The 23,499-nt window shown below is 31.6% G+C and overlaps 3 protein-coding genes across 3 annotated transcripts; 1 reads left to right on the top strand and 2 right to left on the bottom strand.

Annotated features, from left to right (window-relative positions):
• Positions 1-65: 65 nt before the first annotated feature.
• LOC143600192 (serine/threonine-protein kinase CBK1-like) lies at positions 66-2,090 on the top strand (the record flags this gene model as incomplete). The annotated part of the gene is made up of 7 exons (XM_077077950.1): positions 66-150; positions 211-342; positions 443-556; positions 814-861; positions 982-1,066; positions 1,512-1,568; positions 1,653-2,090. Coding segments are annotated over 7 exons (604 nt in total), but the record flags the coding sequence as incomplete, so codon positions are not given.
• Positions 2,091-13,481: 11,391 nt separating this feature from the next.
• Positions 13,482-14,969, bottom strand: LOC143600191 (uncharacterized). The gene has a single exon (XM_077077949.1). The coding sequence runs from the start codon at positions 14,967-14,969 to the stop codon at positions 13,584-13,586; it is 1,386 nt and encodes a 461-aa protein (XP_076934064.1). The 3' UTR covers positions 13,482-13,583.
• A 3,255-nt stretch (positions 14,970-18,224) lies between these two features.
• Positions 18,225-22,848, bottom strand: LOC143600193 (succinate--CoA ligase [ADP-forming] subunit beta, mitochondrial-like). Its single transcript, XM_077077951.1, has 12 exons — positions 22,725-22,848; positions 21,816-21,923; positions 21,563-21,674; positions 21,392-21,456; positions 21,178-21,255; positions 21,017-21,091; positions 20,780-20,932; positions 20,554-20,688; positions 19,604-19,768; positions 19,391-19,513; positions 18,622-18,693; positions 18,225-18,480 (listed from the first exon to the last, which is right to left on the bottom strand). Exons 1-12 carry the CDS (start codon positions 22,812-22,814, stop codon positions 18,400-18,402), a joined length of 1,257 nt encoding a protein of 418 aa, XP_076934066.1. The 5' UTR covers positions 22,815-22,848; the 3' UTR covers positions 18,225-18,399.
• Between the last annotated feature and the right edge of the window lie 651 nt (positions 22,849-23,499).

Genomic DNA, 23,499 nt, shown 5'->3' with positions numbered 1-23,499 from the left:
TATTATTTTTTAATCCCTATTCACATTTTTTAGGATAAATTGTGACTTTTTTTGTTGTAATTTAGGTGGTCTCTTGGTGCTATTATGTTTGAAATGCTTGTAGGCTATCCGCCTTTTTACTCTGATGATCCAATGTCAACTTGTAGGAAGGTAACATATAAATTATTATTTACATACATATGACCAGTACTAATTTGCTTGCACGTGCAGATAGTAAACTGGAAAATGCATTTAAAGTTTCCTGAAGAAGCGAGGCTTTCATTAGAGGCAAAAGATTTAATAAGCAAACTGCTTTGTAATGTCAATCAACGGCTGGGATCGAAAGGCGCAGATGAAATAAAGGTGTTGTATGGTGTGTCCTATTCTAGCTTCTTGGAAGTGTTTTGAGTATCGAGTTTTAAATACATTGACTCACTTTAATGTGTTACTTAAATTATATCAGGCTCATATTTGGTTTAGAGGTATCGACTGGGATAGAATTTATCAAATGGAAGCTGCATTCATTCCTGAAGTTAATGATGAGTTGGATACTCAAAACTTTGAAAAGTTCGAAGAGGTACTAATTATCATGGTTTTATGCATAGTCTAAATGGGCGGGCCGGGTGCCTGGTCAAAACGGGCTGGGTTGACTATAACTTTCTGTCAAAAATTTTAGATGTTTAATATGTAACGTGTCAAATATGATCACAATATTTTACTAGTATTAAGTTTATTTAATACAATGATTAAGAGGTTGTATGCACAAGACTTTAAACCTGTTTGACCTGTTTGACCTATCCTTCTCTTATATGATTCATTTTTTTAATGTGTCAGTCGGAACACCAAAGCCATAGCTCATCAAGATCTGGACCATGGAGGAGGGTAACATTATGATTTCATGTGTTTTATTATGATAATATAACGTCACACACACACATGCAATTATATAACATAATGAAAACCTAACCATTTATAATGGTTTTTTGATTAAATCATTTGCAGATGCTTTCATCTAAAGATATCAACTTTGTTGGTTACACATACAAGAACTTTGAGATTGTAAATGACTATCAAGTCCCTGGAATGGGTATCTCACTTTTACCCTCTCATGAACACACACACATAAATACATGTGGCAAAATGGGTGGGTTGGATAACGGGTCAAAAACAGTTCGGGTTGAAAAAGGCAGGATTGGTTTGGGCTGGCCCACAAACACTTTTTGCCCATTTAGAAGTTCTTTTTGTAAAAAGTCAAATTGTTAAATATGATTATAAAAACCATCCGTGTTTCGTTTATACATAAGTGGGGACTAGTGGTATACTTTCTCATAAGAGGCCCAAAAGTGAAATCTGAACATACCACATGAACCATCCGTGTAATTTACTCTAGTAATAAAAAATATTCAAGTAACTCTGTTTCTATTTATTTGACCCGTGTGACCCGTTCATATATTACCTCACGTTTTTAGGATTTTTACATTATTATATAAGTTTCAAAATTTACTCATTTGGCATTATATTTATTATTGCAGCTGAACTTAAAAAGAAAAACACGAAACCGAAGAGACCAACAATCAAGTCTTTATTCGGTATCTTTCTTTCTTTTCTTCAAAATAAAATTTGGATTTAATCATTTAAAGTTTTATATTTAGTTAATATGAATGAATTTACAGAGGAAGGACCAGAAACCGACACGGTGACATCAGATACACCTGCTAACGGGTCTTTTTCAAACCGTTTGCCACCAAAAGCATAAGTTTCTAAAAGGCGGAAGTAGAATGAATCAGATTAGCACGTTTCGTGTCCCTTTTAAGACAAGATTACACGTTTATTCGGCTAAATAATATTGTAATGATTAATCTCAAGTTCTCAATTGATGACATCAGTTTAGAAATTGTGGGGGTATTTTGGTCACTTTAAGTTGTCATAACCTTTACTAGTTTACTTCATATGTTTCGCTTTTGTCATTTGTAAGGACATTTTGTTGTTAAGGATGGTCACAAGTGGAGTGGTTATAATATATAGTGATACAAATGGTGTTTTAAAGTTTTAAACCACAAGGTTGTTACTAGGTATGTTTGTTTATATTATTTGATCAAAGGTTTGGATTGTATTTCAAATATATTAATACAATTATTCTTTTATCAACAAATATAATTTCTTTTTATTTGGGCCGTCTGTATGAGTATATGACTGTATACATAGCTAACAAACATATTAGTCCATTTATAACAAAATCCATTAATCAGTTTAAAACCCAATAAAGATACTAGCCCATTGTTTTAGTAGTGCATAAGACACAACTCTTAAGAGATGGGAGAAATACATGTCATATGTGATTCTGTCCCTAAGATAGAGAAATTACTTGTAACTTATCAAACATTCTGGAGTTATACATGTGGATTCCCCTTTTGGTAATGTTTTATTTAGGTTGACAAGATGTTAATATGGGTGAGGAGAAAATGACATATCTAACCAGTTGACCACACATTTGCCAAAATCTTCCATTTTTTTGAATTTGATTTTAAATTTTCCATGTGTGAGAAAGCTGCAGTAATTTTTTTTTTCTTTCTTTTAAATAGTATAATTTTGATTATTTTTAAAACAAATATAAATAATTTTTTCAAATTCATAAGAATTAAAACCCTGAATTTTTAAATACTTATAACTGGGACATGTCTAATGCATTCTTTCTAAAAGTTTTAAAAGCTTATAATTTTCTAAATATTTATATATATTTTTTAAATATTTAAAAGATATTATTTTAATTTTTTTAAAATAATTAAATTAAATTATTTTTAATGGTTATTTGTATTGTTTAATAATACAGTTTGAATTTCAAAACTAACATTTTAGGTTATTTTAAATTAATTTTTTATTTTCATGATTTTTTGTGTTTTTTTTAAAGATATCTTTGTTTTTAATTGACATTTTATATTCTATTTAATTGAATATCTTATCATTTTCATTTTTTTTAAATCGGCGAGAATGATTAAATATTAATATTATTTTGTTTGTTTTTTCTTTTCAGTGAGAATTTAGAATATAATAAAATATTAATATTTTTCTTACTTTTTTTCTTTTCAGTGAGAATTTTGGTTTTTTCTGTCTACGTCAGCGATAATTGGACACATAGCTTAAAACCATCGGTAAAATAAACTTGTAAAGTAATAAAGTCCATGTCTATTTTAGTGAAATGCAACGCTCAACCGATCAAATCCGTTAATTTTCATGATGACTCAACCCATACATATGTAAGTTTTTTTCTTCATATAAAAGACTCAACTATTAATTTAACTTTCTTTAATACTCGTTTATTTATCATAGAATAGTAACCAAGATTTAAAAGTGTTTCAATTAAGTTACATGCAATTTTTTCTCAAATCGGGCAATTAAATCTTCAAACAAGTCTCATCGTATTTTTTGTGCATCAAGAAACTAATAGAAAAGAATATGTGGCATAATTAAAAATAAAAAACAAAATCTACGTCACCACTCCACATTAACATTAGAAAAAAGCTAAAAATGTTTTCTCATTGAAAAAAAAAGAAGCATGCTAAACAAGAAATGGAAACCCATTTCTTCGTTTGAGCTTTTATATTTTTGTTTGGCCTTTTATTTCTTCGTTTGAGCTTTCATTTTTTCATTTGACTTCTATTTCTTCTTTTGGGAATCCATCTCTTTGTTATGGCTTCCATTTATTCGTTTCGACTATCATTTCTTCGTTTGTGAATTCGTTTCTTCATTTGGGCTTCAATTTCTTTGTTTGGGAATCCATTTATTTGGTTGGGTTTTCATTTCTTCGTTTGGGCTTCAATTTATTCATTTTGGTTTCCATTTCTTTGTTTTGACTTATATTTCTTCGTTTGGGAATCTGTTTTTTCGCTTGGGAATCTAATTCATCGTTTGGGCTTCTATTTCTTCATTTGGGAATTCATTTCTTCGTTTGGAATTCCATTTCTTTGCTTGGGATTCCACCTTTTCATTTGGAAATCTATTTCTTCATTTGAGCTTCCATTTCTATCCGCTCTAAGGACTACGAGTGTAAAAGTTAAGTTTGACCTATAAGTCTGACCCATTAAGCTCACATTCCAAATAATTTGAGCAACTAATTATACATTTTAGCAACTAAATATTATCTTGCTAATTTATTTCACTAACTTGATATCTTCCGTTTAATAAATGCAAGAGTTTGCACACCCTTAATAATTTTTAATTTTCTTACTAGAGATCTATCAAAAAAGGACGTCTTATCGACCATACACGTGTCATCATCGTACAACAACACTCCCTTGAATTGCCCGACCTCTTATGGGTGCCCTATGACCCGAATCGACAAAATTATCTATTTAAACCAAGTTATTAATCAATGATCTTACAATCATAACACATTTAGACATGTAAGGTAACCCTAAATTGGAATGCCTTTTTTGCAAGAAATCACACAAATACCCAATGATGTTGAAAAATCACTTGAAACTCCATCTAAGTGATATATTCAACCAACTTAGGCTTCGAGTTGACCCGCCACCTTACACCGTCGATTTGTTGCAATCGATGCGTGCTCCACCGCCTGAGCCACCGTCATCAATCGAACACTCCATGGATCTAATCCCCGATTCGATATGGCTGACGCTTGCTACACCGTCTCCTACACCTTCTGAGCCATCAGTGTCGACCGAACTTACATTGGCTACAGGAATCTATCAAGATTTGGGTAGTCCAATCAATCACCATGACTATAAAGAAGATCAAGAGGAAAATGATGTTTCATTGGAACTTAGTTTGAGCCTTCCTTCAAATTAATTACTTTCTATTTTGATAATAAATCTACCATCTTTTTCATGTTTAGAATAAGTGTTATTACACCTTAATTTTCATTTTCAGATATTATAAATGCAATTGTCTTGTTTTTCTTTTTTCCTTCTATTTACTCAAAATCGGTCGTTTATAAATTCAAAGTCTCAAAGTCTATTATTCTCACGAACGATTACCAATAAATTATCAAAGGTATCACAATCTCCAAGTGATCCATACAAAAACACGCCGTTACATATAACAAAGTTTAGAATCAGGTAGATCTTTTTGGAAGGATTACTGCAACAAAACATCAACAAATTTTCTTATATTAATGGAAAATCACTTGATATAATTTTGAGATATTTAAGTCCCAAAACATGTTAAAAAAACATGAAATGTCCATCAACAAATTTTATTATATCAAACTTTATACATTTTAGAATACATGTACTTGTAAAAACATATCATATCATCAACATCATCATCATCATCATCATCATCATCATCATCATCATCATCATCAAAGAGATGGATTAAAAAAAATAGTATGCACCATCGAAACTTTGTATATGTAGTCATGAAGATATCTAAAGTTTTCAATTATTTTTCTTTACGTCAGTTAAGATATATCTTTTGAAAATATTTCTTTTGATGAGGTAGCAATATTTTGTAAGTGTTTTTTTTAACTAATTTGGATAATTGACGGAACACTGGTTCACTCGTTCATCTTCGAGTACCGAAGATCTTCCTCAGAAGAAAACCCACCATAGATGAGAAAACCCCTTTAACAAAATTAAAAAACCCATATTTTTTGTCACCAATGTTTTATAAGTTAAATTTACTCTTACAAAAACAAAAGGTTAATATTGTTTCATCACACAACATTAATGTTATCATAACTCTTATAAATCCAACATTAATTAAAATTGCATATAAACATTAATTAATCCTACAAATAATTAATGTTTCTAATTTATTTAAAATCATCAATTATTTATAGTTTTTGTTTATTTAAGTATATAATTAGAGGGAAAAGTTAAAATGCAATGAGAGATAAAATTGAATCAATTAATGCTACATATAATTAATGTTTCTAATTTATTTAAAATCATCAATTATTTATAGTTTTTGTTTATTTATGTATATAATTAGAGAGAAAAATTAAAATGCAAATGGGACAAAAATGAATTAACTACTGCTATAAATAATTAATGTTTCTAATTTATTTAAAAGCATCAATTATTTATAGTTTTTGTTTATATATGTAAATAATTCGTGGTAAAAGTTAATATGCAGTAGGAGATAAAAATGAATTAATTAATGCTACATGTAATTAATCTTTCTAATTTATTTAAAACCAAAATTATTTATAGTTTTTGTTTATTTATGTATATAATTAGAGGAAAATTAAAATGCAAAATGAGGCAAAAATGAATTAATTAATGCTACAAATATTTAATGCTTCTAGTTTATTTAAAACCATCAATTATATATAGTTTTTGTTTATTTATGTATATAATTAGAGGGAAAAGTTAAAATGTAATGGGAGGTAAACATGAATTAGCTGATGCTACAAATAATTAATATTTCTAACTTATTTAAAAATCATCAATTATTTATAGTTTTTGTTTATTTATGTATATAATTAGAGGGAAAATTTTAAAAATGCTAAGAGAGACAAAAATGAATTAATTAATGCTACAAATAATTAATGTTTCTAATTTACTTAAAATAATCAATTATTTATAGTTTTTGTTTATTTATGTATATAATTAGAGGGAAAAATTAAAATGCAAAGGGAGACAAAAATAAATAAATTAATGCTACAAATAATTAATGTTTCTAATTTATTTAATATAATCAATTATTTATAATTTTTGTTTATTTATGTATATAATTAGAGGAAAAAGTTAAAACCCAAAAGGAGACAAAAATGAATTAATTAATGCTGCAAATAATTAATGTTTCTAATTTATTTAAAATAATCAATTATTTATATTTTTTGTTTATTTATGTATATAATTAGAGGGAAAGGTTAAAATGAAAATGGGAGACAAAAATAAATTAATTAATGCTACAAATAGTTAATGTTTCTAATTTATTTAATATCATCAATTATTTATAGTTTTTGTTTACTTATGTACATAGTTAAAGGGAAAAGTTAAAATCTAAAGGGAGACAAAAATTGTCACACCCCGACCAAAGGCGGCGGAACATGCCGAGGTGTAACGATTGCCCATAAGCGCATGACACTATTTAAAGCGACAATATTTAACAAACTCATTTCATTTCACAACATCGAAAATGTCACATAACCAAATATTCATAAGTCAAATACAACAAAATATAGCAAATCAAATATTGTTCATTTTTGCTAATATCCTAACGGTATTTGTGTCATTTTCTTCACCGAACTCCATAATCAACCTAGATGCAAACCTGTAACATTTCATAAAATAAAGTTGTCAACACAAAGGTTGGTGATCAATTCATAAGTTTGAACAATAGATATATAGTATGAAAATCCACAAAACTAGTATACAAAACCATAAATAATAGCTATAAACTTGGATAAATTGACAATCGCTAATAGAATTACGTTAGCGCCACCTAGCTACAAGGGATTGCCAAGTAGTCTAGGATTTAATAGAATATCGTTAATTGCATTACGTTAACGACACCTTGCTACAAGGGGATGCCAAGTAGTCTAGGATTTATAGATTCCACCAACCGAAAGCGATAAACACATAGGCATATAAGCATAGAACACCAAATCGAGCAATTATTCAAGTAAAGTATACAAAAACGTTTGTGGTTTAAGACTCAAGTATAAAGCATTTGGTTTGAATAAGTATGAAATGTCACCCCAAAACAAAAGATAGAAAACGGGGTATGAAGTTACTCACGTTCAAGTATAAAACTTGATCGGTAAAAGATGAATAACCGGATGGATGAAGTTTAACGAGCAAGGCCTAAATGACAATAAAATCTTGGATTTAGAATGGTTGTCTTGAAGATCTTTACATAAAATAATTGTTGCAAAAAGTAAACAATTAAAGTTCAAGGTTTAAAATGTAACTATTTAAGAATTTATAATAATAATCCTTTAAAAATGTAAGTTTGCTCGAAACCGGGTTAAAGTATCTAACCTTAATATTTACTTAACCAATGTTAAGTAATAAGGTGGGACAAATGCTAAAATGCAAGTTCCTTTGGGACAAAGATACTAAAACGGGTTTTTAACGAGTGTTCGGGTTGTCGATTCGGGTCTTGACAAATGGTCAAACCCAAAGTCAACTTTCCAACATATTAATTGTTATGAGATAACTCATTAAAATATACTAACACTTAACCAAGTATGTAGATCTATTGTTTAGAACTAACAATGCACGTTAAGAGAGTGTTCGGTTTTGTCGGTCCAAACTATGTGATGAGATCAAGTTGGATCCAACAATTCCAAGTACTTAAGAAAATAATTAAAATCAGTTTGTAAACTATTTTTAAAGAAATATACAAGTCTTGATAGCTAAAAACACACTTGTGTGTCTTAAGCGAGTAAAAGTCGGTATAGTTCGGTTTGGTTCGGTCTCCATCTCACAAATAGTTCATAGATGGTGTCTACATGCCCAAATATCATAGAACTTGTATATTGGTTTATAAATGAAGAAAACTTAAATTTTACAACTAAAAAGTTAACTACAAGTCTTTTAAGCAAAAGTTTCGGTTTAGTTCGGTTTCCATCTCCCAACGAGTTCATAGACGGATTCCATATGCTTAATATCAAAGAACTTGTAAAAATGATTTTTGAAACTCAAATCTATCAATAAACATGTTTAAACAACTATTTTAACAAAACTAGTAAACAAAAGTTCGGTTTCCGGTTTGGACTAGTTTCGGTTAAACCGAGGTTAGTCTTATACAAACCCACACCATGGAACTTGTAAATAAGATGAACAAACTAAAAAGGGTTAGAAGTTAGTCATAAGTGATATGTATAATAAGTTATGTGTTTGTAATTATATATCAAGAACACGAAATCCTCCATGAAGCCTTGCCTTATGACATTCGAAACTTAACCAACCGGAGTCGGTGAAGTAACAAATAAAGGAAACAAGGGGTGTGTATTATATATATGTTGTACCACCATATTCAAGTGTTAGTAATATTAGATGAACAAGTTAAAATGAAAGACTATAGTTAGTTGACCTTAAGAAATCAAAGTAACAAAATGTTGAAGATGAATACTTGGATTTGAGAGAGATTTTGGAGAAGATGAACAGCCAAAATGGTGTATGGAGCCTTGCTTTTATAATGGTAAGAGTATGGTTTATACAAATAGGGTAAAGATGCATGTGATGGTTGAAATGGTCAAACAAGTTTTTGGTAAATGACAATAATAGTCCCCAAAGTTTGGTTTAAGTCATTTTAAGGAGTTTTAAGGACCAAAAAGAATGTTTTCAAGACCCAACAAGTGTAAAACAATATTGTAACATAAAATCCATCATTTTGATTATATCATAAGCTTTGGTTTATAAAATGGGTCGGTTTACATGATAAACGAATACAAACGAGACCCGAAATTAACGAATGTCACAAAAATGAATTAATTAATTCTACATATATTAATGTTTCTAATTTATTTAAAATAATCAATTATTTATAGTTGTTGTTTATTTATGTATATAATTAAAGGAAAAAGTTAAAATGTAATGGGAGATAAAAATGAATTAATTAATGCAACATATAATTAATGTTTCTAATTTATTTAAAAATAACCAATTATTTATATTTTTTGTTTATTTATGTATATAGTTAGAGGGAAAAGTTAAAACCCAAAGGGACACAAAAATGGATTAATTAATGCTACATATATTTAATGTTTCTAATTTATTTAAAATAATTAATTATTTATAGTTTTTGTTTATTTATGTATATAATTAGAGGAAAAAGTTAAAATGCAATGGAAAATAAAAATGAATTAATTAGTGCTACATATAATTAATGTTTCTAATATATTTAAAAATCATCAATTATTTATAGTTTTTTTTATTTATCATAGATAAACAAAGATTATAAATAATTGATGATATTAAATAATTATTTAATATTATCAATTATTTATAATTTATGTATATAATTAAAGGGAAAAGTCAAAACTCAAAGAAAGACAAAATGAAAAATGTGAGAATGATTTATGGGAAAAAACCGCTTAAAATTTTAAAAAAAAAATGATAACTCAAAATATAAATAAAAAATGAAATAATTTTAAAAACTAAATGTTTCCTCCGCCATTCCCTTCCCAAAAAAAAACCGACGAAGACACAATGCTGAGAAAAATAACACAATGACAAAAATAAACAAAAAACACAATAACTAAAAAAAAGACACAATACATCACAAAATATAACACAACGTCGAATAAAATTTAGAACAATGTTGAGTAATGTAACACAATAACAAGAAAAAAGACAAAATATCAAGTAAAAAAGACTCAATCAATTACGAAAACAAACAAGAAAACAATGACGATAAAAAAAACAATGATCTTTTTATTCAACATTTTTTTTAGAACGAGTAAGAGGGTGAAATTTTTTTTTGTGTTTTTACTTTTTTCGATTTTTTTTTAAATTTTGAGTTATGATTTTTTTAGGGTTATTTTTATTGCTACAATATTTCTCATCACTCTCATTTCTGTCCTATTTGTAGAATACCATGACCTTATAATTAAATACACTTTTGAATTCATAATTTATAAAAATATTTTACATAAATTATAAAATTTTCTTGTGTAATTTTTTAACATTTAATACTTTTACTTAGTTGTCATTTTACTTGTCCTTCTGAATGAGATACAGGGGTAGAAGCCTGTGTTCTTTAATTGGAGATCCATATTCAATCTTCATAGACAACACTTTGAGTTGGGGGTATGAGTGACTCAATGAAGGAAGATTGTATCACTGTGATATTCACTTTAATCCTAGGGCTTTCGGGTTTTATCACAAGTAGGCATTCGGGCGGGTGAGTTTCTCCGGAACTGAAGATAGATTAAGGCGCTTAAGGGCTCCGCATGGCTGGGTTGAACCAGCTGGGGTGTATACGAAATACCTAAACAATTATCTGTTTGTTGACCGTTAAAAGAAATTATTATTTTACCTAGCCTATGACTATTCATTAAACAGCACACATTCAATTCAGGGGCTTAACAATTGTCATGAATTAAGTGATCACCTGCTGATTTTTCACTTACTCCTGTCCCATTTGTATTCTCGACATTTGTTAATAATGTTGCCTACATGTCCGTGTGGCACCTTGATTGTATGATATTGTCTCATGTTTTTTCTTACCGTGCCTCGCGCACCCATTTACTACTACCCGCAAAACTACACCCCAATGCTGGAATTATGTTCTCTCGGTAACTATGGTCCGGTTTTCAATTTATTCGTCGTTCAAACGAGCAATGTGTGTGACGAAAAGTACAACCATCGATGCACAAAGTACAAATCAAGGTAAACCTCTCTTTTTGTCTCTAAATTTAGCCCCCACATGTTAAAAGTTTGAATGGGTAAAAAGAAAACAAAATTGTTTCTCTCACAATTTCCATTTTATTTATTTTCTTTTATTATCTAATTCAAGTTTTGAACATCTTTTTGGGGTCACATTGACCCCATTAACATACCTTTGCATATGGGCACAAAGGTGAAAGGCCTCATTAGAGGCATAAAAAACATCTCCTCACAAATATTTGGTCAGTAAATCTATATTAATATTTTTCTTCCATTTACAAAATATTATATTTTGGAACAATGACATTGTGGGTGCAGAAGAAGAAAAAGAACAAGAATTGCAAATTGGACAGCCGACGGATGTGAAGCATATCGCGCATATAGGTGGTGATGGACCGGCGGTTGAATCTCCGAGCTGGGTATGTGTTAATATTATTGTTAATGTGATCTCGATGAAGATTTGATTTTTTTAAAGTAGTTTTTATTTTGTTGGGATTCAGATGAAGGGGTTTGAATCAAAAGATTCTCAATCCGGACCATTGGAGAAAAGTGGAGCCAAGGGAGAGGCTCCTAAACTCAAATGTGTTTCCGAAGGTTCGTGTAATCTATATGTTTAAGTCATCGAGAGACGTTTATTTCAGAATGAATAATATATTGAGAAATGCAAGATTGGATTTAACCATTCTATTGTTTTGTTATATAAATTGAATAAAATGCACGTAACATTTTCTACTTAATAGTTGTATGTATTTATTTAACTTGGTACAAGTTATTTAATAGAGACCTAAGGTTAAACATGCACTTTTATATTTATACCATCTCATCAATACAAAAATATCATCATGGTAATCTAGTGTATAACATTATGCAGATATAACTCGTAGGAAAGCCCGAAAAGATGATGCGTGTCACAGGAGTACTCGCAGTGTGGAGACATCCGTAGAGCTTCCGTTACTACCAAGGTCAACTAAAAACCGTCGTCGGTCAATGGACAATCATAATAATAATAATAATAATAATAATAATAGTAACAACAACATGGCTTCTGAGACTAAGGACTCGTCATCGTCTCAACCCCGACAACCAAGAAGACACCACCGGGGACCACGTCGCTCTCAAGATCAGAACACAGGTGATGATCCCAAGCTAGATATCCCAAAAAAGTCTTCACGGCGCATTAGAAAGCCAATAGGTGAAGGGCCAACACGATCATCTACTAAGTCGACTACAGATGATTCGGAGCTCGGATCGGATGACCAATGATGTATGAGGACGAATGTAGATTGTTAAGTTTTGTAACGAGTGTAATGAGAATGCAAGACAGTCGATATGACACGATGCGAAGTTTGGTCTCTTGTTTTGTTTTTTGTATAGCTTTTGTATCTTTACCTATGGAAACAAACATATTGTTGTACACTAACCTTCTTTAACGTCTGTTAACTAGGTTCATATATAAGCCATAAGCCCAACATTATTTTCTTGTTAGTTTCATGTCAAATCTTTTAAACATGCATAGTTAAACATGGTAAATTGTCCGGTTGTCCTATTATATATTGAAAAAAAACTAAAGTTTTATCTTATCACTCTTTATCTCATAACATAAATTGATTGTGTATTTTTATATAATTTTTTTTTATAGAAAGTTGAACATTAAGTTTCAAAGTCTTCACATCAGGAATAATATATAAAAAAGAATTGGAACAAAAAGGGTCTTAACACGTGTTTTAAAAACTCGTGAGGATACCACTCTCTAATTTTTTAAAAACTTGATACCGGTATCAAAAATGTTCGGTTCGATACCGGTACCGTAACCAAATATTCGGTAAATACCGCTACTGGTGCTGATCCAAATTTTCTTAAAAACTTGGTACCGGTACAAAAATGTTCGTTTCGATACCCAATATCGTTTTCTTATCATTAAAAGTTGTGTAGCATTTTCGATTGTTTTTTTGAAACTCCATTTTATGTTTGGGTTTATGGTTTTTGCACATTTTCTTTTTAGTTTATAAACATTTTTGTTGGGAAAACCCATCTTATGTTTTGGTTCATGTGTTATTGTGTTTCACACATCTTTTGAGTTTTGTTGCATCCCATGAACATAACCCATTACCACCCATAACTGATACAAACTAAAAGATACTTTGGCCTTAAGAAGAAATTAAAGTACTGTTTAATACAAATGGATCCTTAGACATGATCATGCAACAACTTCAAAACCTTCACTTCCTACTTCTAAACATTCATTTCATATACAAAAAGTGTATGCATTTGTAATAACTAATAACCTAATTACATATCTGCCTATAAAGTGGCCAACCAAACAAACATTACTAGTAATAAAGACACAACTTGATAACCTTGATAACCAATTAAACTTGAGGTACTAATATCATGTGGAAAAGCAGACTTGGGATTCTCAACCATCTTACACACCTTCAATTGACCCAAATTAATCTTAACAAATGACCGAAATACCCTTCCATCCAAACACAACTCATTGTTACCTTGCACCACAAGCTTCCTCCCAATCCTTGAAACAAACTCACTAGAAAATGGTAACCCCCCACTCAAATTATTATTCTTCAAATTCAACTCACTCAACATCTCCAACCTCTCAAACTCCATAGGCACACTCCCACTCAACTTATTATTATCAAGAGCCAAATAACTCAAATTTGACAAAAACACCCCTATCGACGACGGAATATCACCGAACAACCCTACATTCGACAACCCAATTGCACTCACACCCCTTAACTTTCCCCATATGTCAGGAATCACCCCTCCTAATTCATTCCCACTCATAAACAACCCCTTCAAATTACTCATCTCACCAAACACCAAAGGTACCCCACAATTTTTAAACTTATTATAACTCATATCTAAAAACTCCAAACTTTTCAACCCCTTAAAACTCGCCGGAATATTCCCTTCAAACATATTCCGGCTAAAATCCAACTTTATCAAATTCTTTAACTCCCCAATACCCACCGGAATATTCCCTTCAAACCCATTTCCACTTAAATCAAAAACCTTCAAATTCTTTAAATTTGAAATATTTTCCGGCAAGACTCCGGCGAGATTGTTACCGGAAAGTTTAACCTCTTCAAGATTCTTTAATAAACCAAACCCACTTGGAATCTCACCGGAGACATTACTTCCGGTGATCACCAACCGCCGTAACCCCGTCATACCTCCGATTGACCCACCCAACGACCCGAAAAGACCCCGGTTTTCTATAAAAACCATCTCTTCAATACCCGGTTCGGGTCGACCCGACCCGACCCGGATGAAGGACTGTACGGAAACGGGTCGGGTCGTGAAGCATTTGTAGAAGAAGAGTTTACGGAGGTAAGGAAAGGATGAGAGAAGATTCGGGTCGAAGGTGGTGGTAGTATTCGGGTTGCAAGGCGGGTTCGGGTTGTGATCCGAGACGTACCCGAAGTTGAGTTCTTGGATGTTGACTTGACCCGGGTCGGATTCGGTGGGTAAAGTGGTGTAGCCGCAAACGACGCCGTGTGGGGCGGACGAGCATAAGTCGTCCGGGAAGAGTGTCCGCCATGGGATGTCCGAGTTGAGTGACTCGAGGACTCGGTAGGTTGACTCCTGCTCTACCGAGTTGAGACTCGGTTGTGAGTTTGTTGTTGTGAGAAAGAGAGTGATAATAATAATAATATTTGGTGCCATTGAAAGTTATTGATTAATACTGATTGATGAAAGTTTTGGTAGAGAGTAACATTTATGGGACTACAGCATTAACATGCATATATGATATATCATATATGTGTATATATAGAGAGAGAGAGGGTATTTTTGTCTTTTTGTAAAATGGTAATGAGAGGATCACTATGGAAAGGTGGTGGCAGAGATTTTATCTCTGAATAAATCAAAGCAGAAATCTTGTGAAATGACGTAAATATCCCTGAGTATTGGGAGAGTTGAGAGTGGTTTGGTAAATTAACATGAGTAAGGTTAAGGATCCGTCAGTCCTAGAGCTATATACTCCGGCCACGACAAATGTGTTTAGACATGATGGTTGTTATAGTTTTGGCCCCTTAAGTTTCATGATTTGCATTTAAATATCACATATTTAACTTCTTTTACTTTTATCTAAACAAGAAATTAGAACATGGGCATTTAATGGAATGGTTTACTTGTTTATTGTGTTCGTTAAGAATATTGACATCTTTTTTTTTGTTAGTTTTGTTCACTTGTTTAGATTCTAAAAGAGCTTAATAAACGTGCATAAATGAGCGTAAATGAATGAACACAATGAATCTAAATGAATGCATATAAATGGATGTAAACGAACAAACATTGATGAAAATGAGCAACTGTAAATGAACAAGCTATAATGAATATGAATGAACAAAGAAAATGAACTAATGGTTGTTCATTCGTTCAATTCATTGAAGTTTGGTTTAAAGTTTGATTCGGGTAATGAGTTTATACATCATATGCATGATATGCTAATTAGTATTGCTATACATAATAAACAAATTTAAATAAATATGTGTTAATAAACAACGTAAATGAACAAATGTAAACAATCTAAATAAACGAACTAAACACGTGTTTATGTTCTTTTAGTTTAATGACTAATTTTTCATTAATGAACAAACAAAGATAAACAAAATTTCTTAGGGATCGCCCAGAGTATCGACGCATCAGAATATAATAATAAGACACATAGCGAAAACTAAAACAAGAACACGGGATTTATACATTGTTTGGTCAAAACACCCTATGTCCCACATACTGCAACTAGGGTTTATCTTTTATTAAATCAGTAAACAAATATACACAAACTTTTGGTCGAATGTTTCACCGTTATCATTAAACAAAAAGAATAATTAAAGGATAAAATATTATTTAACAAGAGTAAAAAAATATATAAAGTTTTAATAAAATTAGTTTTCTTTTTCGTGGAAGAACATTAAAAGGTAAAGAGAGTTTTGTCACAAGTTGTGTTAAATAATAAAACATGAGGTTAAAGTATAGGGTGGTGAAATGAAAATATATAAAGGTGCCGGCGGCGAGGGGACAATAAGACGCGAAAGCTTAAACGTAGTACCAACAAGGGCCGCCGACCTGGTCATTCCCCTCATTAAGACCTACGAGGTACAGTCAGTACTACTGTCTGAAAACAACCTTTCATTAAGGTAATTATGTTGTGCCCATGTGTCCTCTATTCACTGCTTACTTTTTGCTTCTTTGGTAAACCATTAATTTGTAATCTTATGTTTATACAAATTTCAAACAAACAAAGAAAGAAAATAATAGACCAACTAAATTTACTTTTTGGACATTGACTTTTGATATAGTATATAAGTAAAGTTCAAATTATATTATATTTATTTATAATAAAATTTAAAAATAAATATTAGACTATGTTGTGAGATAACTTAAGATAACTAAGTTATTATGTTACGTCCCTGTCATGCAAAATAATTATTCATTCATTAATTTAAGTGTGATAAGTTCTTTTACGAACGGCTAACGAATTCTTTAAATGAGTTATTGACTATTTTTATCACATCGAGATACGCTCGCCTTTCAATCCTGGGGAAATCCTTCACATAAGGCCAACGCCCGTGAACACTCGTCCCAAGGCACCACGGTGTAGTGAGATAAAACATGTTCAGTTCAAGGATCCAACTACTAAACGTTACCTACTCGTCTAGTCTGTCATCATCCATCACCTTGTGTCGCCGAAAGTAAATGATGGGGGGCATAATCAAACATGGGTCATATGAAACACCATCTCATTCTTACCACTCCACCATTAATGTGAGATTATTATTAGCCAGCTACAAAAATGTTGAATTATGAAAATCCAATTTTTTTTAAAGATATGACGATTATTTGGTTTATATTTTTATTTTGTTTTTTTCGGTAACATATAATTAATCTTTTTCCTAATAATGTTTAATGCCGTTAAAAAAAAATCTAATAGTGTTTAGTAGTTTCTGAATAAAATATAGTAGATTAGCAGGGGCCTTTTTTATAATCAGTTGAAAACAGATGAGAAAGATCTATATCATAGCCTCAATAGGTTTAGGGATTGAAGATACAATGATGGAAAAAATATGATTTGAGAGAGTTTAGAAATGTGTCAAATGACTAATGACAAATATGTTTTATTTTTATTTATTTTTTAGCCTAGTGTTAGCTTGTAACTCACGTTTACACCTTTTGTTATATTTTATTTTAAAGCACTCCATTTACTTATTTTGAGTTATATGATGGAGGTAGCAACAAATGGTCATGAACGGTATTAGGGATTCCAGACATTGTAAAGAAGTTGTTTGATGATCATGGGTTTTGGTTTGACGATTGATGATCTCAACAAATGATAAGTGGTTTGTGCAAAATGAGAGGTCAAGGCTATCACCCACACACACCAATTCAATAAAACTCAACATATATCTAGAGTACTCAACGAAACAAGCACGGAGTATTTAGATGAGTTGTTCACACACTTTGATTGTTAGAGTCGAATGGCTTCGGCTTAAATATGCGAAGCATCTTGGTCAAATTGAGGATGCGCGAAAATGTGATTGGCGGAGTTCACTTGGCCATTCAATTGATGAGCTAATTCTCATATTTATCAAACCTAGCTTGCTGACCAAATAATTAAATCTCTTTTCGTCCAAAGCATTGGCAACAAGCTGGTGATCAATGGAAACGAAATGCATGTATATACTACTTTTTTCCACTTGATCTTTGATGAAGTGCTACGATAGACACCCCATCGTAATCAACCGAATCAATATCAACCGAATTTCCGCTGCATCTCACAGGGGAACCTCACTAGTTAAACATAATGATACGATATAACATATTCTCGTTACTTTTTTAAACAGCAATATTACGATCAACATACTTCCGTATTTTTATCAACAAAACCAACCTGTTAGAAAACAAGTTTAAACGTTCACATATCCCCAAAGAACTCGCGGCAAACATTGATTTTGATTGCGAATACATGACAAGTTCAATTAAGTACGAAACCATTAAATACAGGTGTCTAAATCTAGCAGTATCTGACTGCTATTCCTTTAATATTTATTCCCAAAAATGATTAAAAGAAAATCGGAACCTGAGGAATATTGTCTTATGTTGACTTGAGTGCTTTAACTGCTTTCTCAGCTGCATCATCAAGATCTTCTGCTGTAATCAATGTCATTCCACTCTCCTGTGTCATCGAATCATAACACGTCGATTATTATTTAAAAAAATGCGAGACCTGACCCGTTTCATAACCCTTAAAAGATTCTTTTTTGACCCAAACCCGTCTGACCCGTTAAGGATTACAATGATCAAGTGATCACATTACCTTGAGAATTCTCTTTCCTTGGTCAACATTTGTACCTTCAAGACGAACGACCACAGGTACTTTCAATGAAACCTGGAACAAAGTTTATTCAGGTGTTAGAAATAATATATGTGTTACTAAAATTAAACTCATCAAATCCGAGTGAAATTGTTCTATTAAAAGTTTTAATAGAACTAGGGGTGTCCTCGAGATCAGCTTGCTAAAAGCTCGAACTGACCTAAGCTTAAACTAGCTCGAGCGTAAAAATAAGTTTCTTCAGAAAACAAGCTTAAGCCTGAGCTTACTCCGCAAAGCTCGAAAGTCAAGACGAGCATATTATTCATATTAATATTATAATTTAATTTAATTTAATAAAATAAACACATAACAGCTATATTTATGTGTCCAAATGAAAATGAAAGAGTAAATTACAACTTTAGTCCTTTACAAATATAGCCAATTCTGCTTTTCGTCCTTAAAACTAACATAATTACAAATATCTGTCGAAGTCCATTATTTCGGTTATATCTAGTCATGTGTTTTGCACATGAGGGCATTTTCTTACTTTCACCCTTTAAATGACTATTTGTGTAATTAGCTAATTCTAAAGAACGGAAACTATAACTAAATAATCAATAGATAATAAATATAAACATGCCGATCATGAGCTAAGCTTGAGCTATGAATGTAGAGCTCGAAAAGAGCCGAGCTCGTTTACACCCCTAATTATCGAACTACGAACTATTCAAGGGAAATACTATCAAAATGAAAGAGCTTGCTATTGACTTACATGTTTAGCAGCATTAACAATCCCGCTAGCAATGACATCACATTTCATAATCCCACCAAAAATATTGACCAAAATTGCTTTGACTTTATCATCTGAAGTCAAGATCTTGAAAGCTTCCACAACCTGTTTCATTTATTTCCTTTTAGTATTTACAATCTGTTCAGAATCCATCAATCAACAAAAATTAATAACTTTGAAATTAAAATTACTTACCTGTCCTTCAGAAGCATTCCCACCAACATCCAGAAAATTGGCGGGAGTTCCACCGTGTAGTTTTATAATATCCATGGTGGCCATTGCCAACCCTGCACCATTCACCATGCACCCGATTTCACCATCCAAACCAATGTAATTTAAATCTGCTTTTGCAGCTGCCACCTGTCAAAAACAATTGTGTGTAATTCATTTCAGATTAACATGTTGCAAATGAACCGAACAAACACAAACAGGACATGTCTGTGTTCATTCGTTTAACTTTAACTGAACAAACAATCGAGCACGAACAGTTAAACAAAAGAAGTTTTCTTGTCTTGTCCATGTTCGTTCGTTAAGAAAACAAAAAAAGTTTTCTTGGGCTAAAATAGAAGTGTGTCTCAAAAATTTAAGGTGTCTATATAAACGAACGAACTTATACAAACGTAAACTAACAGACATAAACAAGTGTAAATGAGCGAACAAGACATATGTTCATGTGTTTTACTAAATGAACAAAAAAAATACATTCATGTTCGTTCGTTTATCAAATAAGCAAACTTCCCGCCAAGCGGTTCCCTGAACGTTCGTTTCGTTTACAGACTTACGTGTCATCATTTAGAAATATAAAGTGTCAATTCTGGTAGGATCAAGCTGTGTGCAGTAATAATAACAGAGACTACACTAATAACAATAATAATAATAATAATAATAATAATAATAATAATAATAATCTACTTTAAATGAAAATGCTGTAAAAGCATTTAATGCTTTCAAGTTGTGAGCAATTACCCGACCATTGTAATTAGTTTATTAACTTTTGATGTTCCATTTGATACATTTAGAATTGATTGTTATGACCTACGAAACTCGAAAAGAAGCGAAAAGACTAGTTCAATCGGATCTGACCCAGACCCATTTTTTAAACGACCTATTTTGATACCCGTGCATTCTGCCACTTTTATTTATACCTCACGAGGATCCTCTTGTGTTGGATCACGAAGAGCAAATATTTCTTTCTGGCGGTAAGCAGCATTATCATCAAAATTTAACTTAGCATCAGCAGCAATCAATTTGTTATCAGAAGTCTCTGCAATGGGATTGATCTGGAAGAGGGTACTTGAAATTAACAACAAAAAAATGGGGTTGCAAAGAACTTTATAAAAAGTAACTTTTTTAAGTAGATTTAATGCTGACCTCCAATTGTGTGCAATCGGATTCACGGAAAAGATTATACAACTTCTTTACTTGTTCGATAGAAGCTTGCTTGTCAGCTACTTTAGGAGCAAGACCCTCTACAACCTTAGCAGCATCTTCATCTGTAATTCCTTTGAAAACATCAATAGGCACCTGTAAGAATAAAGTGTAATGGGTTAATATATGATAAAAAGTATAAAACCCTCCATAGTATAAAGATATGGAATCAAGAAATACTTTTATAATCATGTCCGGAAATTTCTCTGCAAGGTCTTCAATGCTGGTTCCTCCCTCTCGGCATGCGATTATAAGCTGAAAAACAAAAGATTCAATAAGTAAAACAAACATATTGATACCAATACCAATACTAATGCTAATAATAATAATATGAGGCTTACAGGACCAGCAGTTGTACGGTCAAGAGTGATTGCAAAGTACATTTCATTCACTAGTGACACCTTTTCACACAAGTAAACCTGCATAAATGAATATATACATTCATTTTTATGTCTAGATTGTAACTCTTCAATAACATTTGATTAAAGCACACAAAATCAGCCAATGGTCATACCATATTAGCAAGATATGAATAAAAATATAAGTAATGCTAACCTTGCAGACAACTTTTCCTTGTGGACCAGTTTGTTTAGTGACAAGAGTCTGTCCAAGCATCTTCCCTACAAAAACGTCAAAAATAAGATCAAACAACCTAAATTCTAATGATTGCATAACTAGTTAAATATGTCAAACTCAAAAATGAGTGAAAACGATAAAAAATCATACCAGCTATCTCTTCAGCCTGTTCGGTTTTGACAATGTGAACACCACCTTGAAGACCACTTGTGAACTTCCCTAGACCCCTTCCACCAGCAAGGATTTGGCTCTTCACCACCAACTGAACCAAAAAAATCAGCGCCACTTATTTAAAACTTCAACTTAATTTCAATATTTATTCCCAATAAGCACCAAAGAACAAGAAACAAGTTGAACCCGCTAAAACAAATGAAAATTAGAAAGATTATTCATGATAAATTACCTCCTCATTTGGGAATGTTGATTGTATAGCTTTTCGTACTTCTTCAACAGAAGAAACAACAACACCTTTTGGTACATTAATACCAAACTTGCCCATTAACTCGGCTCCCTGTTATTAAAACTCTTCATCAGTAAACAATTATAACTGTAAAGAGGTGTCACTGTGTGAATGAAACATGCATCTTAAGAGATAAATGCAATGTAGACATTGGTGTGTTTATAATTATAAGATAGTATCATGATCCTACAATAACTCACAACAGTCCAAATTATCACAAAACTTTTAACTAAACAAACTACAGTTATTGCATTCTTATGTAATGACTGCCAAATGTATACATCTGGTAGCTAGAAACAATAATTGATTTGAACATACAAAAGTCAAAACCATGAATTAATTTTCTCAAACAAATATCAAACCCTAACTCTCCATGTTTTATTAATTTCACACGTCATCCATCAGATCATGCGACGATTCTACAAAATAACTGGGCAGAATTCATTGAGTTAATCTTTTCGTTTAAACAAAATAACTGTTTTACTTTCAATCACTTGTAATTTGTTTCAAAGTGATATAAACTCAAAATTCTGTACGTTGACTGATTTCAAATTCTGTACAAACTAAACTATATTCGGCACGCATCTTAAGAGACAAATGCAATGTAAACATAGGTGTAATTATAATTTTATAATTTATAACAACAGTCCAAATCATCACAACATTTTAACTAAATAAACAATAATAATTACATTATTATTATGTAATGACTGTCATATGTACACGTCTAATTTCGAACAACCTAACAATAATAATAACTTTGACCACATAAAAGTCAAACTCACGATTCATAATGTTCTCATACAGATATCAAACCCTAAGTCTAGTCATAATAATATTATTAACCAGGACCTGATACTCGTGAATATTGAGACGACGGAGCTGCTGTTGCTGCCATTTTCCGGCAACGTTGAGTGACTTGGATGCGAGTTTGTTGAACATCGTGTGAGTGAGATCTGTAACAGAATAATAATAATATTATTATTACGACGATTAGTAAGTAATAATAATATGTAGATCGAATCGGTGGGTTATTAAACAGAAATCACAAACCCTAATAATAATAATAATAATAATAATAATAATAATAATAATATCAAATGGGCCGCCGGAGAGACAGACGACTGACCTGTTAGTTGTTAGCGTTGTCCTTTTTATTAATTTCATTTTTTTATTTTCGAAAGGAATACTCGCTTAAAGGCACGATAATTAATTCGGTAACGTAAAACCAAATATTCAATTAGTGAACGTTTATCATCACCCGGTGTTGTCGAAACCAAGTCCCTACATTGCCACTCTATCACAAACGTATTAGCATCCCTATAGTTAATACCAAAACATAGGATTGTGGTGGATTTGTGGTGGATTTTTGCTGGATGGCGTCTGCAATGTGAATTTAGTTGTTAAAATTGAATGTTAAAATGTAATATTATAAGCGAATCCCACATCAGCAGTGGACGGGAGATATTTTTGGTTTATAAATAAATGTCTCGCATCTTAATCACCAACACGTTTTGGGTTTAATGATAATGGACGAAAGGAGAGCTCATAGTTAAGCATGCTTAGCTAGGAGTACTAGCAGCCAACAAGATGGGTGACCTCCCAGTAAGTCCGAGAGTACTCAGAC

This window comes from Bidens hawaiensis, unplaced genomic scaffold (assembly GCF_021521415.1).
Source record: "Bidens hawaiensis isolate Kalapana, Puna unplaced genomic scaffold, B.hawaiensis_p1.1 tig00053732_1, whole genome shotgun sequence".
NCBI classification, from domain to species: domain Eukaryota; kingdom Viridiplantae; phylum Streptophyta; class Magnoliopsida; order Asterales; family Asteraceae; genus Bidens; species Bidens hawaiensis.
This window is presented reverse-complemented; position numbering and strand designations above follow the sequence as displayed.